Here is an 18,127-nt window from a genome sequence, read left to right on the forward strand (position 1 = left end):
CTCCCCTGTCCAGGATAAGATTCTATTACACTCCCTAACCTAGAACAATTGTATTTCACTCAGTGATCAATTCAGATCTAAATCATTTATGTCTCTAATATTTGTTCATATAAAATCAATTAATCAGTTTATTTATTTCTTCTTAACAGGAATTTGAAAGAACATGGATACTTAATTGAAGGGCAGCTATTTGCCCACAAAAGAATAGTTGGAAAAACACTTGCTTATAAATATGCAATCCGTAAAACACAAGCTGATAAATTGGAATATGAAATGATTTATAAGTGGGATACACCTGATGAATGTACTACTAACCGCTGTTTACACATTAAATCAAACTTGGTTAGTGAAGGAGGTAAGTAGTTGTGCACTATTAGCCTATTTTAATTGCTGGTTCCATAACCAGTTTTGACATTACGTTTTTATATAAAAATGACATGGTCCTGTTACAACATTTTTGCTGGGAAATAACAATCCTATTCCCCCTCTATTGCAATTGTTGGCACATGAGCTGATCAATTAGACTGTATGTATATCCTGGTCTTGTTTCATGTCTCATTACGAATCAGCATTTGAGCATTCACTAACTTACTGTGGCTTAAGACTGCTGCATACTATGTAGCTTGTGAATAAACCTGACTCTTTGTTTTACTCCTAAGTCTGGTTTTGAATATGATCTACGTAATCTCCAGTATTTTGTTCCATAATTTGGGAGTGATTTTCAGACCTCTTTAAATGTTACCCCACTCATGGCACGTATAAACGTGCAGGTTTTGGTTACTGGAAACCTTGGTCTGTTTATGGAAGTGGCGTCTCCATCTTGAATATGGACAGAAGAGTTAGGAGAAGCCTGAGACCCTGAGCCACAGCCCCTCAAAACCTGCACAGATTGTGAAATAAATGTACCTTTCAAATTCCTGCAGTATTGTACATTTAAGTCAGACAATGTAGTTTCTACCTGCTGTCTGTGGTCTTTGTGATGCTGTTTCTCTCCCTGTCTCTCCTCTTCTGCTCCTCTTTCCCTTTATTTGCTTCCCTGTCATTTTCATCCTTTTCAGGTGGTTGTTTCCATATCTTTGCCCTCATCCCCATAAGCAGACCAAGGTTTCCAGTAACCAAAACCTGCACGTTTATACGTGCCATGAGTGGGGTAACATTTAAAGAAGTCTGAAAATCACTCCCAAATTATGGAACAAAATACTGGAGATTACATAGATCATATTCAAAACCAGACTTAGGAGTAAAACAAAGAGTCAGGTTTATTCACAAGCTACATAGTATGCAGCAGTCATAAGCCATAGTAAGTTAGTGAATGCTCAAATGCTGATTTGTAATGAGACATGAAACGAAACCAGGATATACATACAGTCTAATTGATCAGCTCATGTGCCAACAATTCCAATAGCGGGGGAATAGGATTGTTATTTCCCAGCAAAAATGTTGTAACAGGACCATGTCATTTTATATAAAAATGTAATTTCAAGAGAATGGGACTTGCAGACGGATTAACAGCCAAACCAGCTATGACGTAAGCACTCCTGTGGACATCATAATTGTTAGACTAGACTTGTATAGTGATTAGTGCTAAACAGTTGGAAGGATTTCTTTTGGCGTTCTCAATCTATACAGCGATGAGAGAACTACCCACACCTATTGGATGGGACCATCCTACTGGATGTCAACCCTAAATTTGGAGCTGGAGCTCTGGTGTCCACCTACTGGGACTGCCTGAACCAGGCTCTGAATCCTGCACCTTGCAACTCAGAAGGCAAAGTCTTGCTCCCCGTCAAGTGGATTCTGTGGTGCAATGGACAAGGAAAATGGGCACCTAATGGCTTAAGACTGCATTTGAGATCCTGGCTGTTGAATAAATCTTGTCCCCCGTGGTTCCCTTCTCGTACCCTCCTCAATCTGACCCACTTTCTCCCATTCCATCCCTTATCTCCTTGCTTTCCTGCTACCTCTTCACTGATATCGTTAGCCTTACCTGAAAAAGGTCTGGGAACACTGGGGCAGATTCTGGGATTGAGAGCATTGGGATGGATCAGGTAGCAGTGAGGTAGGGAAAGAGGCTGTCTGTGGAGTGGGCCCTGCAGGGCTCATCAGGGCTCTGGAGAGATTTTGAAACATTGGAGCAGAGCAGAATTTGTGTTGGAATTTGGTACCATTGCAGAAGAGGAGGAGCACAGAAGAATGGTGCTTGAACTGTCCTTGATCACTTAACTGTCAAGCCACAGTTCTCCATTGTGTTCATGTCTAATAGCCTCCTCCTACACCTCTTTTGCACTGCTGCTTTACATTGTTAGTCAGTTGCTATTTTAATATTCCTGTCTGAAAAGTCTTTAATTTAATAAGCAGAAACTTGTAATGTGCCAAAGATTATGGATAAAAGGATTGACAATATGTACTTCCAGCATATGCCAGAAGTACTGAAGAGAAATTTTGCTTTCAAAGCATTTTTAGTAAACTTGTGCTGAAAGCCTTTGGTAACACAAATTTCTGTAAGTGATTAATTAATTCCTAAAATATTGAAAAGGTCATTATGCAGTTTCCAAGTTAAAAGTTTGAAAGTTCTTCTAAGCTTCAAATATAGTTCAAAATTAGAGACTTTAAATTTCACAGTAATTAACAGACAAGTGACCCAAAAAAATGTTCTTGAAACAAATTACCTTTGAAGGAAAACCAAAAAACTTGTGTCTGATGGTGTCGGTCGCAGGTATTGTCAGTCTAAAGTAGTTGTTAAATGCAGTATTTGCTAATTATGCTAGATTTTCTGGAAATAAAGCTTGAGAATTCAGTCTTGTGTTTTCCAAAAGACTTTTAATGGAAATAAAGAACACTCCCAAGTTCTCACAGGATGAGGGGACATCCTCTTTAACTTCAGGTGATTATATTCTGTTGCGTTAGGGAAATTATGCAAACTATACATTACATGTGTTTGAATGTCTGAACACCCTCAAACTGTTGAGGTAATATTATCTAGTCAAAGTTCAGGGTTTTGCGATAAGTAATAACTTTAGTGAAAGTATTATTGCAAAATATTTACAGTGCAAAAGGAGGTCATTCGACCCATCGAGTCCGCACTGGCTCTCTGAAAGAACATTTTACCTAGACCCACTCCCCTACAGAAAGACATTAAAAGACAATAAAAGATGATTTAGTGGATAAATTCAAGCATTATGAAATGAAATTTAAATATTAAAACCTTAATTTGGACAGGATTTTTTTTTGATAATGCTTTGAATGATTTTGGAGACGATACATAATTTATCTGCTATGAATACAGTATTGAAATGAAAATTGTTTTGGAAATAATGTTTATAGTCAAAAGTGTGTGTCATCTGTATTTTCCTATGGAATAGATAGATTTTCTGTGTTAAGGAATAAATGAATTGTTTTTCAGTACACACTTTGTTTAGTGTGAGATATGTTTTGACATTAGACAGATTGTAAGATCCTTTCTATAGTGTTCAACTATTCCAATTTTTAATATTCACCTGAATGTGTTATTTCTAGAGTGTGTTGTCTTTGCAAGGGCAGAACACAAGATAAAAACATTTCTATGTGATGCAGCTGTCATCGTGTCACTTGAAAATTATATTTTAAAACTCTTAACAGTAATGATCAGTGATAGAAGAATCTTATGAGGATGGAAACCTACTCCGTTTTTAATCCATATAACTATAGGAAAGGGCTATTAACCTATTTACTGGAATTGTAACGGGATAAAAGATTTTAGTTACTTTGCAGGGTCTAGTGAGATTAAGGGAAGGTTTGATAGGCGTGCTGAAATCATGAACGGTTTTGGTAGAGTAAAGATAAACCGTTTCTAGTGGCAAAGGGTCAGTCACAGAGCACACAAATTTAAGGTAATTGTCAAAAGCACCATTGGTGACGGGCAGATATTGCTTTTTTATGCAGCAGGTTGTGATTATCTGAAATGCATTGTCTGAAAGAATTGAGTTTCATTGCTCAGCTCTCAACTCTCTGCCCTGTCAAGTACAGGAATGCATTTCCTATAATTAGGTGTCCATAATAGAGCATGGTAGTCCTGATGGGGACAGAACAGTATTTTACATTACAACAACATAACCTATTATTCTGTATTCTATTCTTCTGCTACTTCTGCCTGCAAACTAACTTTATGATTTGTTTACAAGCACACCCAAAACCCTCAGTGTACCAACATTTATTAAATCTTTCCTTTTTTAAAAAAAAATTCTGTCAAAGTGGATAATTCCATATTTGCTCACATGGTGTTCCGTTTGCCACCACCTTGCCCACTCAATCTGTCCATAGCCCTTCACAGTCCCTTTGTGTCACCCTGATAGATCACTTTCCCATCTAGCTTTGTATTGTCACCAAACGTGGATATGTTGTACTCTGTTCCTTCATCTTAAGTCATTTAATATAGATTGTAGCTAGCTGAGGTCCTAGCACCCACCTGCATCCTGTCAACCCGATAGTTATCCATTTACACCTACTGTTTTCTTTCTTCAATCCTCAATCCAAGCCAATCTCATGAGCTCTGATTTTTTTTTTGTAAAAATGTCTTGTGTGATACCTTATCAAATGCTTTTTACAAAACCAAACATATCTCAGCCACTGGTTTCTTCCTTAACTACACTGCTAGTTACAGCCTTAAAAAAAATTGAATAGATTTGTCAAACATGATTTCCCTTTCATAAAGCCATATTGACCCTGCCTTATCATGTTATGACTTTTGGGGTACTTTTGCATACATTGCTAATGGATTCTTGCATTTTTGCAGCCACTGATGTCATTTGCATGTCCCTGTTTTCTCTCTCTTTTCAAGCTATTATACTTCATTAAACTGGTATCTACTAATTTATTCCAGTGAAGCCCAACGCAAACTGGAGGAACAACACCTCATCTTCCGACTAGGCACTTTACAGCCTTCTGGACTGAATATTGAATTCAACGACTTTAGGTCGTGAGCTCCCTCCCCCATCCCCACCCCCTTTCTGTTTCCCCCTTCCTTTTTTTTTTCCAATAAATTATAAAGATTTTCCTTTTCCCACCTATTTCCATTATTTTTTTAAAAAAAAATTTTAAAAAAAACACCCCCGCTAGAGCTATACCTTGAGTGCCCTACCATCCATTCTTAATTAGCACATTCGTTTGGATAATATCACCAACTTTAACTTTAACACCTATGTGTTCTTTTGTACTATTGTTGTTGACATCTTTTGATGATCTGCTTCTATCACTGCTTGTTTGTCCCTACAACCACACCCCCACTCCACTTCTCTCTCTCTCTCTCTCTCTCTCTGCCCCCCACACACACACCTTAAACCAGCTTATATTTCAACTCTTTCTTGGACTCGAACTCAAGTTCTGTCGAAGGGTCATGAGGACCCGAAACGTTAACTCTTTTCTTCTCTGCCGATGCTGCCAGACCTGCTGAGTTTTTCCAGGTAATTCTGTTTTTGTTTTTGTTTTACTAATTTATTAGATCTGGCTCATTGAAAATAAACCTATTTCCTGATCAGCATGCAATGTAAACATTCTATTAAAAGTATACACCCCTCTTTTGCTCCTATATTCTTCTATTTTACATTTTTGCACATTCATTACCATTGGTCATCTAATTTTGGGAGGGTAAGGAAAAATTAGGAAGCATTTCTATACACAGACGAGTATGGAATGCCTTGTCAGATGGAATGTTTAAGGCAAGCCCACTGCATCATTTAAGGGAAGAGTAGATAACCAGTTGAAGCTTGGGCCAGAGAAAACTCATGCATTTTTGGTACTTTTACATATTCTTTCACTTCTAAAAGCTTCTTATATTTAATCAGAATGGCATCAGTATGACGATATTATCTGTGCGGCACCCGAAGAAGGTTGGAAAGCCCAAGTTAAGCAGTTCTTCAGAATTAGTAAAAAAAATGATGTAACAAAAGGAAAACTAATAGCTGGAGAAATCTTGATGGAGTCGATGTTTAGCATCCTTTCAACATGGAATGAAAGAAATTTGAAGAGTTTCCTGAGTCAACTGCAGCAATTCTTTGACGTTTATAAACGTCCTATGGTTTTTGAAGGACGTCCAGTTCATTGGTTTGCTCTTTCGATTGGGGAGAAAGAAGTGAGTAGGATTATTAACTAATGCAATGTAATTCAGGAGCAATATACAGAAGTTAGTCTGTGTTTGAACAATGTTTATTCTGAGAATATAAAAGTTAATAACTAATGTTAATTTAATTTGAACATGCAAATCTTTGCATGGAAACATTTTGTTATAAGGTTCCCCCATTCTTTATTCTTCACTCAAAGATTGTTGATTAAATCACAGGACACTCACCTCTTTTTCTAGTACTTCCTCCTGAAGATAGCTGCATGAGTCACATGATATTGCTTACCATTGCATACAAAGCTGTCCTCTAGATGCCACCATCTCCTGGCACTGGTGCCATTTGGAAAATCATTTTATTGCTCAACATTGCTCTTTATATATTTTATAGAATGCTAAATAAAATGACTAAGTAGGAACAACTTAACAATTCTTAAACGCTAGGAGATTTTAAAATGATAACAGAATATCAAGTTTCATTATCTTTTAAACAAAGTGTAAAAGATGACCTTCATTTCTTTTTCAGATAAAAAAACTGATTTGGATTTTGAAGCTTTAATTACCAACTGTTGTGTTGATAATTAGAATGGAACTCAAAGCCAGTGTTCGCAGAAATTTCTTAATCTCAAACCAGTGCTGTGACAAACCTGAATTCCTTCGTCTTATTCTCTCTCAGAGATTCCTAGAAAAGATATCATGGGACATGGGGATAGTGTGGGAAAATGGCTTTGAGGTAGAAGATCAGCCAAGATTTAGGTGAATGTTGGAGCAGGCTTGAGGGGCCAAATGGCCACCTGCTCCTATATCCTGTGTTCCTATGATGTTCCCGCATTGCTGACCGTAGGAATTCACCAATGGGCCAAACCTCGCATTCAACCGCCAGTTGTGAAAATCTCAATTCCACCTTCCACTCTGCCAATACCCAGGTTCCCTCTCTACAGTGCCAGATCAAAGAGCTCCCAATCTCCATTGCCAATACCCAAGACAATTCCCCATTGTTACCAAAACCAGGACAGTTCTCCTGTGGTATCAAATTGGAGGACTATCCCCAAATACACGTCAAGCTCATTAACTTAAACACTGTATTTATCTCCAGTTGATTCATCATGCATACCGTCTTCACAGCTTTAAGATTGGAAATGGAGCAAAACTAAATTTGTGCGATTACTCATTTATGAAATTCAATCTCCAAAGCCTCAGCAAAAATTGAAGAATCATTTTAATAAAAATGCAACTGGATTCATTGTCACTCTAAATCAATGAACTTCATTTATATCAGATAAACATTTCCTTTTCTTGTATCTTTGTTTGGGAGAAACATCTCCATGTCAGAAAAAAAATCAGGCAATCATTGAAAGAAGGCAGATAAGAGGATCTTTAGGAAGTGCATTAGATACTTTTACCAGCACTATTTCAAGTAGAATTGCTTTTCTATTAAGACTCTAACAAGGATTCCAATGCCATGTTTAATGCTTTCGCTCCAAATTGACTAGAGCTAATGTTGAATATGGGTCCAGATAATATTATGTTTGTTTTTAGGTTAAGGATCTCCTGTACAAAGTTTTGAAAGAAAGGGCTAAGTGTCCTGATAATGAAGCTTCAGAAGTCAAGACAATCTCTGTGAAAAATCGTCTGCAAACAGGCGTGCTGTTCTTGTACCTGGCTGATACCTATGGTCTTAAAACACAAGAATCCGATCTAAACATAGTTTGTGATCTGCTCTGCTTACAACAAAAAGCGGCGAATACCCTTACTGAGGAATTTGAGGCACTTAAAGAAAGCTTCCATTTTGGTGAAAAGTAAGAAATGTGTAAATGGAATAAAAGTATTCAGTGGTTTAAAACATATGTTGCCTATGTCTTGGTTGAACTTTAAAATTTGATTCAGTTTGGTCCATTAAAATTATTGAAGTTGTGCAGTCTTCAGTTTCTGTAGGAAAGCTGTAATATTTTTGCATATCTCAAATTGAAAAGAACTTTTCATGAATGTTTAGTTTTTTATGTTTAAAGTTCATGTGCTGTAAGTAGTTCACCAGAAGGGAATCCCTGCTCCTGTTCAAATAGCACCATGGGATCTCTTGCATTAATATGAACAGGCAGACCTGAAGGACAGCATTTCTGACAATGTAGCATTCCCTTAGCACTTCAGTGTCAACCAAGATGTATATGCTGATGTCCTGGCATCAGAATTTGATAGAGGATTGTTTTTATTTGGCCAGGTGAATACCTTAATATTGATGCAAATCCCCTGTCTTTCTCAAGTCTCCAACCAAATTAGTGAACATTCACATTTTTGGAGTTTTTGTTCCCCTCGTAGAGTACACCCATTTAAGCACATTGAACATTTGCAGTTTTGGAAGAGCAGTTTTCCATAGAGGTTTTTCTGAAATTAAACCAAGCAAAACCGTACTGTTTACCAGAATAGAGCAGTGTAAATTTCCACATCCTGTGCAGTTGGGACCACTCTATATCTTAAGTCAATTCTCTTTAACTTGGTGAGTTCTTTAGAAATAACAGCATCATTTTTATATACTGGAAAAGTGTGGCATTAGAATTAAACAATATGTTTAGTTTCTATGTGATTTAGAATATCTTTACAAACAGTTATAAAAAAACCTTGGTCAAAAATACATGCTCACATTGAAAAGCAAAAGCCTGTTCTTGAAATAAAAGTGTCATGTACATGTGTGGTTGGCTCAGACTTTGAGACTTGCCAAGGTGCGCTACATATGGTGATGCTTTTGTGTAGTTATGTAATGTATGGTCTCTTGAGATTAGGACACCTGTGCACAAAGTAATTTGGAAGAACCAACAAAGCAGTGGTCATCTTTATGGTTCTCTTTTATGGAATACTTCCGGAGTGGCTGCTTGCCAACTATAGAGTTCTTTAAATACAGCTCCAGAATTGATTGACATTCTTTTTCCTTAATGTGTGTCCTTAATGTAGCCAAGTTATACAGGCCCTGGTTTAGCCTGGAGCTTGCTAAGCAAGTTCATATGGTGATCCCTTCCTCTAGATCAGTCATGAGATGTTACTCAGCAGCCTTGTTTGCTTTAGGCCACCTGGTCCCAGTTTTAGCCTTTATATAAGACTTTTTTTTACTGTATAAGCCAATTGTGAAATGTAATGTATTCCAAACCTCTGAAGTTAGCAGTAGTGGATTACGCACTGTGGCCAATAAGTTACAGGTGTCTTCTACAGTGTCATACATCAAAATTGTATTTATCACAGTGCTACTTATAAGGATATGTGTTTTTCCAAACTTTAATACATCTGAAATTTATTCTTTTACAGCATTAAAACATTACTGCTGCAGATGATGATCAGATGCATTGATGAGAAAATAATAAAATGGGTGCAGGTGATTCCTGTTTTCCATTTATTTGGTGTTTCACCCAACCCAGCGATTCCAGATCTTCTAGACACAAGTTTTAAATCTGAAGACAGCTGGGCTGGACTTGATGGACTTCCAATTGTTAATTTCAGAGAAAAACTTCAATTCAGAAACTCATGGTAGGCCTTTTTTTTTGAATCCACGAGGTCAATTAGTACAAAGTATCCCTATGGCCTTGTGGCAAGATTGCTGCATTTTCTCTGATGTTAAATTGACTTATTTAAGTTAATTGACAGCCAGATCCACAACTAAGGATCTGGGATATAAGCAAAAGACTGACAAACTCTTCCCTTGTTACCTGTCATTCTGTCCATCATAGCAGAGGTTTGCATAAATTTGTTTGGAGTAGTATGAGTGTGTGTGGGTGTGTATGCGTGCCCATCTACATAGTGTACATGTGTATATGTTTGTGCATATATGCCTTTGCCAGTCTGTGTGCACCCCTAGGGTGTGAAGTTGTATACATGTTAATTTTTATGTGTACATATGCATGCAAGTATGTATAGAGTAAAAGTAGGAAATAGAAAAGCAAAATACTGCGGATGCTGGAAATCTGAAATAAAAATAGATGATACTAGAAATACCATCAGGTCAGACTGCATCTGTGGAGAGCGAAAGAGCTCACGTTTGAGGTTGATGTCCCTTAATAAAAGGCCATTAACCTGAAATGTTAAATAGGAAATAGGAACATCGGCATAGGGCATTTAGTTCCCAGAGCCTGTTCTCCTTTCAGTTAATTCCTTGCAAATCTGTACCTTATTTTCATTTATCCATCTTTGTTAACACTTTGGCAGTCCTTTTCTGTGAAGTTTAACCTCATGGATGTGTTGGCTTTCCAAGATATACAGCTGCAGCTTAGAGAAATAGGAGAATAAATGCATGGCTTTTAGCAGAAAATGCATGGTTTTTTTCGCAGGTTGAATGGTACTTAAAAAGAAAATGACCAGGTGACCCAGATGTGGTACCACTTAGCATGGGACTGAGCCATACAGGTATGATGCTGTGGGCCATCTGCCGCTGCAGAATTGTATTCAACCACAATCTATAACCTCATGCCCTGGCATATCCCTCGCTCTCCCAATACCAATCTCCTGGTTCAATGCATGAGAGTATGCCAGGAATAGCACCTCATTGTTGGGTATGCCTGGTGCTGAACTGGTGAAGCTACAACACAGGACTACATGCGTGCCAAACAGCAGAAGCAGCACGCAATAGAGAGAACTAAGCAATCTCACAGATCAGATCAAAGCTCTGCAGTCCTGCCACGTCCAGTTATGATGGTGGTGGACAATTAAACAACCAACTGGAAGAGAAAGCTCCACAAATATCCTAATCCTCAATGATGGGAGAGGTCACTACATCAGTGCAAAAGACGAGGCTGAAGCAATTATCTTCAGCCAGAAGTGCTGAATGGGTGATCCACCTTGGCCTCCTCCTGAGACGCCTAGAATCACAGATGCCAGTTTTTAAGCAATTTAATTCACTCCATGAGATATCAAGAAATGGCTGAAGGCAAAGTCTGGGCCCTGACAACATCCCAGCAGTTAAATGCTGAAGACTTCTGGATCTAGCTGGACCCATAGCTAAGCTGTTCCAGTATAACTGCAACAGTGGCATCAATCTGGTAATGTGGAAAATTGCCCAAGTGTGTCCTGTCCACAAAAAGCAGGACAAATTCAATTACCGCCTGTTAGTCTATTTTTGATTATCAACAAAGTGATAGAAGATGTGGTCAACAGTGCTATCAAATGACACTTAAATGGCAATAATGTGTTCACAGATGTTTAGCTTGACTGCAGCCAGGGCCACTTGGCTCCAGACCTCATTTCAGCCTATGCCCAAAAATGGACAAAAGAGCTGAACTCGAGAGGTTAGGTGAGATTGTCTGCCCTTAACATCAAAGCAAGATTGAAGTCAATGGGAATCAGGGACAAAAACTATCCATTGGTTGGAGTCATACTTGGCACAAAGGAAGATGGTTGTGGGTGTTGGAGGTCAATCATCTCAGCCCCAAGATATCAGTGCAGGAACTCCTCAGTGTCCTAGACCCAACCAACTCCAGCTGACCTTCCTCTAGCATAAGGTCAGAATGGGAATGTTTGCAGATGATTGCACAGTGTTCAGTCCCGTTTGCAAACTCCTTAGGTACTCAATCTGTCAGTGTCCACATGTAGCAAATCTGGACAACATTCAGGCCTGGCCTGGTAAGTGGCAAGTAACATCTGTGCCACGCAAGTAACCTTTGTGCCACACCAGTGTCATGCAATGACCATCTCCAACAAGAGAGAATCTAACCATCTCCCTTTGACATTGTGGCATTACGATCAGTAAATACCCCACCATCCGCCTCCTGGGGTTACCATTGACCAGAAGCTGAACATGGACTAGCCACTGATCTTCACTCTTTTTCAAGTAAGGGCCACTTGGCAAGAAACCTGCAGTGAGAGCCACATCGACTACTATAATAGAGGCTACTGCATGATTCGCTCCTGCTTGCGATAACGCAAAGGAAGAAAGGACATTAATTGAAAAGCAGAAACCATTTTTCTTTTTGGGAGAATGCAGGCTTGAAGTGGACTGACTTGGCCTTGCCTCAGTGCTGGGATGAGGGATTTATCTGAAGAATGTCCTTCTCTTTCCCGCTGAGCAGTGGTGCACTCATGTACATCATATCCTATTGCGATGGCGGCTGCCCCTTGAACATTTCCAGTAGCCAACTGCATTCAAATACCAGGTGGCACCTCCCCAGGTGGAGGCCATGTCAGGGTTGGCTCACTCCTGAAGGAGCAGGCCTGTTTCTTGGGTGCAAATGGATTACACGCTCGCTCGCACGCGCCCTCTCTTGCTCACCTGTGCGCGCGCCCCCTCTCTCGACCCGCGTGCGCCCCTCTCTCGCCCCTGCGCGCGCCCCCTCTCTTGACCCGCGCGCACCCCCTCTTTTGACCCGCGCGCGCCCCCTCTCTTGACCCGCGCGCGCCCCCTCTCTTGACCCGCGCGCGCCCCCTCTCTTGACCCGCGCGCGCCCCCTCTCTTGACCCGCGCGCGCCCCCTCTCTTGACCCGCGCGCGCCCCCTCTCTTGACTCGCGCGCGCCCCCTCTCTTGACCCGCGCGCGCCCCCTCTCTTGACCCGCGCGCGCCCCCTCTCTTGACCCGCGCGCGCCCCCTCTCTTGACCCGCGCGCGCCCCCTCTCTTGACCCGCGCGCGCCCCCTCTCTTGACCCGCGCGCGCCCCCTCTCTTGACCCGCGCGCCCCCCCCTCTCTTGACCCGCGCGCCCCCCCTCTCTTGACCCGCGCGCCCCCCCTCTCTTGACCCGCGCGCGCCCCCTCTCTTGACCCGCGCGCGCCCCCTCTCTTGACCCGCGCGCGCCCCCTCTCTTGACCCGCGCGCGCCCCCTCTCTTGACCCGCGCGCGCCCCCTCTCTTGACCCGCGCGCGCCCCCTCTCTTGACCCGCGCGCGCCCCCTCTCTTGACCCGCGCGCGCCCCCTCTCTTGACCCGCGCGCGCCCCCTCTCTTGACCCGCGCGCGCCCCCTCTCTTGACCCGCGCGCGCCCCCTCTTTTGACCCGCGCGCGCCCCCTCTTTTGACCCGCGCGCGCCCCCTCTTTTGACCCGCGCGCGCCCCCTCTTTTGACCCGCGCGCGCCCCCTCTTTTGACCCGCGCGCGCCCCCTCTTTTGACCCGCGCGCGCCCCCTCTTTTGACCCGCGCGCGCCCCCTCTTTTGACCCGCGCGCGCCCCCTCTTTTGACCCGCGCGCGCCCCCTCTTTTGACCCGCGCGCGCCCCCTCTTTTGACCCGCGCGCGCCCCCTCTTTTGACCCGCGCGCGCCCCCTCTTTTGACCCGCGCGCGCCCCCTCTTTTGACCCGCGCGCGCCCCCTCTTTTGACCCGCGCGCGCCCCCTCTTTTGACCCGCGCGCGCCCCCTCTTTTGACCCGCGCGCGCCCCCTCTTTTGACCCGCGCGCGCCCCCTCTTTTGACCCGCGCGCGCCCCCTCTTTTGACCCGCGCGCGCCCTCTCTCTCGCCCCCGTGCACGCCCTCTCTCTCGCCCCCGTGCGCGCCCCCTCTCTCGCTCGCCTGTGCGCACGCCCCCTCTCTCGCCCCTGTGCGCGCCCCCTCTCGCCCCCGCGTGCGCCCCCTCTCTCACCCCTGTGCGCACCCCCCCCCCCCCCCCCCACTCGGGCCCCAGGCTCTGTTCCGCAGCGGCTGACTTCCGGACGTCTCAGCCAGTCTCTCTTCCCTGGCATTCCGCTCCTCTTCACTCTGCTGTCCGGGCCATGGTTGCAGGTGAGTTCCAACACCACTGGCTGGGGAGCTGCACCTAGCATCGTTGGGAGGTGCCACTGGCTCTCGGGCTTTGCAGTGAAGAGCACTGTACTAGCCATACAAATACTGTCACTGCAAGAGCAGATTAAAGCGGGAACTCTACGCTGTGTAACTCATGTTCTGACTCCCCAGAGCCTGTCTACCATCTAGAAGGCACAAGTGTGATCGAATATTGTAATTTGTCTGGATGAGTGCAGCTCCAACAACGCTCAGAACCTCAACATAATTTGGGACAAAGCAGCCCACTTGATCAACATCCCATTCACCATTTTAAATTCTCATTCCTTCACTACTGATGTACAGTAGCAGCAGTGTGTACTGTATATAAGATGCATTGCAGCAACTCCCAAGACCCCTTTGACAACACCTTCCAATCCTGTGACCTTTACCATCTGGAAAGACAAGGGCAACAGACACATGGGAATAGCACCACCTGCACATTCCACTCCAAATTGTACACCATCCTGACTTGGAACTATATCACTGTTCCTTCGCTATCTTTGGGTCATAACTCCTAATAGCTGTGAGTGTACCTACACCAAAAGGACTGCAATGCTTCTAGATGGAGGCTCACCACCATCTTAAGGGCTGTTATGGATGAACAGCATATGCAGGCCAAGTCAGCAATGCTCACATCCTATGAAAGAATTTTTTTTAAATCCCAGGTTTTGATCCCTGATTTATGTTGATCTCAACAATAGTAGGCACAGCAGCTGGCCTAAATATCACCAGGCCATTTAGAATAAGTTAAGGTTTCTGCTATTTGTCTCTATTCAATGACTGCTGCTGGAAAGTACATGCCCTTGAGTATGATATGATGACGTACGTAGTTGAATAGCTTGATGTCATTTACTGTCAAGGTTCATGGGATGAATGGCCTCTAGGCAATGCATCAGATGATGCTTATGCCTCAGTAACTGTAATATTGGCAGTAGAAGTTCAGAAAACCGATTGGGGGAGGAGAGCATTTTGATTCCCAGAGGCAATAAAATTGCTATTTGTTTAATCATTGTCTGAATTCTGATTCATATGTTGAAGAAGTGTTTGAAACTCTTGGAACACAAATCAATGCACCTTCTAAATGCTTGACCTACATTGTTAAACTGTGTAATTTTAATAACATTTTCATGTTTGTGGCAGAAGTTAAAATAGGCTCCTTTGAAAATGCTTTGTGATTCACAGTGTATTTAAGTGTACACCACTACATGTGATATATTTAACTTTTTGTGAATTATTTTACGAAGGGAGCTGCTTGATCTGATGTCCAAAAATAAACATTTGTTGGCAGTCGATGGACTGTTAATCCGATCTTGGTTCAGCTTATTGCCATTCAAAGCTTTGCCGGATTACTTAAAAATGATGACTCCTGATCTGCTCGATATTCTCCAAGGAATCTTTCAGAGAGTGAAGAGTGGTCACATTTCAAACAGAAATGAGGTTTGTGTTTGAGAAAAGTGGTATGCTTAATGCTTGTTCAGGGCAAGATGGTTAAAGGTTATAGAAGTTACGGATTCCTTCCCATATCTAGTTTTGTTTGTAAAAAAAAAAATGCTCTGGTCATTACATCCTAATTCTTTAAATGGCAGCATATTGGCCTTGATTGTTTGCCCACAACCAACTGAGATTGCGTTTAACAACCAATGGATTATTTTTCTTTAAAATTGTTTGGCATGTCTACTTAATATAAGACTCTGTCCAAATGTAATTCTTTCTTCTCCCACAACAAGTACCCAGAAACAAATTGTAACTTTTCAAAGAAGTTGGTGTCCCATCTGTAGTGCAGTTAACTGGGTGTGTATTAATCCTAATCCCTATGCCCGTTTTCAGGGTGAAACAACTTAACCCCAAACTTGATTTTTTTTAATGCATTGAATGATGTAGGTACTTTGCCAGTTTGGCTGGTCACTTGACTTCTCATGTACCTTGGATTTTTCTTTATGTAGTGGAACAAAATTGGCTTTTAAAGTTCTTCTATATGTCACAATGTGTATATTGCCTGAAATGAGTAACTCAGTTGGTCAAATAATTTAAGTCATTTTTAATGCTTTGTATTCTTCACTGGAAGCATTATCACTTATATTGCGCTAATGCTTCTAAAATAACCATATAGTGCTTCTAGTAATCCTCTTACAATGTTTTACTCCAACTTTTGTGGCTTTAATGCATTTTATTAATTTACACAGCGTATGTTCATCTAAATGTTGCATTATTGTGTATTGTAGATTTTACAAAATATCATATTTATTGGCTTGGAGATTTTAGCTGGACATCATTACAACATTTTTAGACACTGTATTGGTAAGCTTGATATTAATTCTATTATGTTTGATTTTACCCCCATATTATGCTTATAGTGTTTGGAAAATCTGTTGAAGCATGTAAAAGAAAGTGTGGAGAGTCATCAAAACAGGTACATCAGTTTCTAACACCAAGTATGTCCTTCTAATCTGCCTTCTATCTAGAGTATCTGTTATTGTACATGCAGGTGAATTACTGGGATGTGAGAATCATCCTATAAGGGGAGATTGAATATACTATGCCTATTTTCCTTAGAGTTTAGAGGAATGAAGGGTGATCCCATTGAAACATATAGAACTCTTAAGGGGCTTGATAGGATAGATACTGGAAGGAAGTTTCCCTCAACTGGGGAGTTTGAAGTAAGGGTCACAGTTTCATAATGAAGAGTCAAGCATTTTAGGACTGAGATGAGAAATCTCTTCACTCAAAGAATGGATCGATGGAATTCTCTAACCTGGAGGGCTGTGGATGCTCAGTCATTGAGCACAATTCAGTACAGGGATCAATAGATTTTTGGATACTGGGGGAATTAAGGGACATACGGATATTGTGGGAAAGATGGAGTTGAGGCAAAAGATTAGCCAATGTATTGAATAACTGAGGAGATTTGAAGGGCCACATGGCTTACTCCTCCTATTCCTATATTATCTGTCTTTAGCATCATAAATCTATCACAGTTTGGTTTAAATCTGTATTAGCCAATATATTAGCCACTGGCTTCATGTGGCTAATTGAACTTGTATATATTTTGATGCCCAGCAATTACGACAAGGTTGTGTCTGCAGCCAGCTTCACTAAGGAAATAAAAACCAGGTGGTTATATAAAATGATTGCTGAAATTGATACACATACGATTTTTTAAAGTTATAAGCCAACATCTTTCAGCAATTTATTTTTAAAATCTTTCTCAAATTTCAGCTCCCTTGTCAATCCTAATGTTACTTGACATGCAAGCCTTGCGCTATAATAATGGTTTTAGTGTACTTGGAACTGAAAGCCTAGCAGAATGGGAGAAACAACACATGTGGAGAGCAAGCCATTGTACAATGACGGACATCTGTTGGTTAGCAAATCACATGGGATCTTGGGGCTTCATAAATAGGGACATTGAGTTCAAAAGCAGTTATACTGAACCTATATAAAGTTCTGGTTCCACTTCTGGTCACCATATTTTAGGAAAGATCCCTGAGTAGGTGCAGAGGAAATTTACCAGAACAGTTCCAGGCATGGGGATTTTAGTTACAATGTTAGGTTGGAAAGGCTTTGGTTTTTGGCTCTAGATTACTCCACGGGGAGCAGGCATTGACTTGATGAACAGAATGGCCTCCTCCTGTGCCGTAAATAACTCTACTGCTTCCCATGAAGACAGTAATTAAAGGAATTCAGGATGTATCAAAACTAGTTGTAATATTTGCATTATGTCTTCTATGCATGTGAAAATAATTTATAACTATAGAAAACTGAATTTTGATTTATTTTCAAATACAGCATTAAGTGTTACAACTTTTGAAGAATGTTCACTGCTCTAAATCTGCTCAACTTGCAGGAAATCAGCATGGAGGAAAGTGTTGATAGAATTGAAGTCAGAAAATTGATGAAAGAATCAGAAAGGGATGATTTAATCTTTTGAGGGGGAGATTATCTATGTCTGTGTAATTTTATGTGTATCATATATATAATTTCTATATAATCTGTGTGTGTATAAATCTGTATTTGGGAATGCAGGTGTATGTATGTATTGCATTTCTTTAGCGGATGTGGGATAAAGTATAATGTGAGCAAAAGCACGAACATAAAAGGTTAGATGTCCCATCCCACAAAGTTCGCTCATGTTCTGTTTTTGATTCTGCCCATTTAACTTCAAGTGTGGTAATGTTGGGTGTCAATTGATTGTGCATATCTAAAAGTCTGCAGTTTAATATTCTTTCATACATTGCAGTCTATTACTGAATCGAAAGTTTTCTATCACTATTTGAATTTAAAAATATATATCTGATCATTGACAAACAGTATAGCAA

The 18,127-nt window shown here is 41.4% G+C and overlaps 1 protein-coding gene across 3 annotated transcripts in view; it reads left to right on the forward strand.

Annotated features, from left to right (window-relative positions):
* LOC121293857 (E3 ubiquitin-protein ligase rnf213-alpha-like) overlaps window positions 1–18,127 on the forward strand; it is a 158,988-nt gene that overhangs the window by 37,317 nt on the left and 103,544 nt on the right. For all 3 annotated transcript variants that reach the window (XM_041217270.1, XM_041217273.1, XM_041217271.1), the window contains exons 8-13: window positions 150–355; window positions 5,820–6,106; window positions 7,631–7,890; window positions 9,386–9,604; window positions 15,056–15,248; window positions 16,166–16,221. In XM_041217270.1, coding sequence (XP_041073204.1) covers window positions 150–355; window positions 5,820–6,106; window positions 7,631–7,890; window positions 9,386–9,604; window positions 15,056–15,248; window positions 16,166–16,221 — 1,221 coding nt within the window. The remainder of the gene's footprint in view (window positions 1–149; window positions 356–5,819; window positions 6,107–7,630; window positions 7,891–9,385; window positions 9,605–15,055; window positions 15,249–16,165; window positions 16,222–18,127) is intronic.

The sequence above is a fragment of the Carcharodon carcharias genome, chromosome 22 (genome assembly GCF_017639515.1).
Source record: "Carcharodon carcharias isolate sCarCar2 chromosome 22, sCarCar2.pri, whole genome shotgun sequence".
Taxonomy (NCBI): Eukaryota; Metazoa; Chordata; class Chondrichthyes; order Lamniformes; family Lamnidae; genus Carcharodon; species Carcharodon carcharias.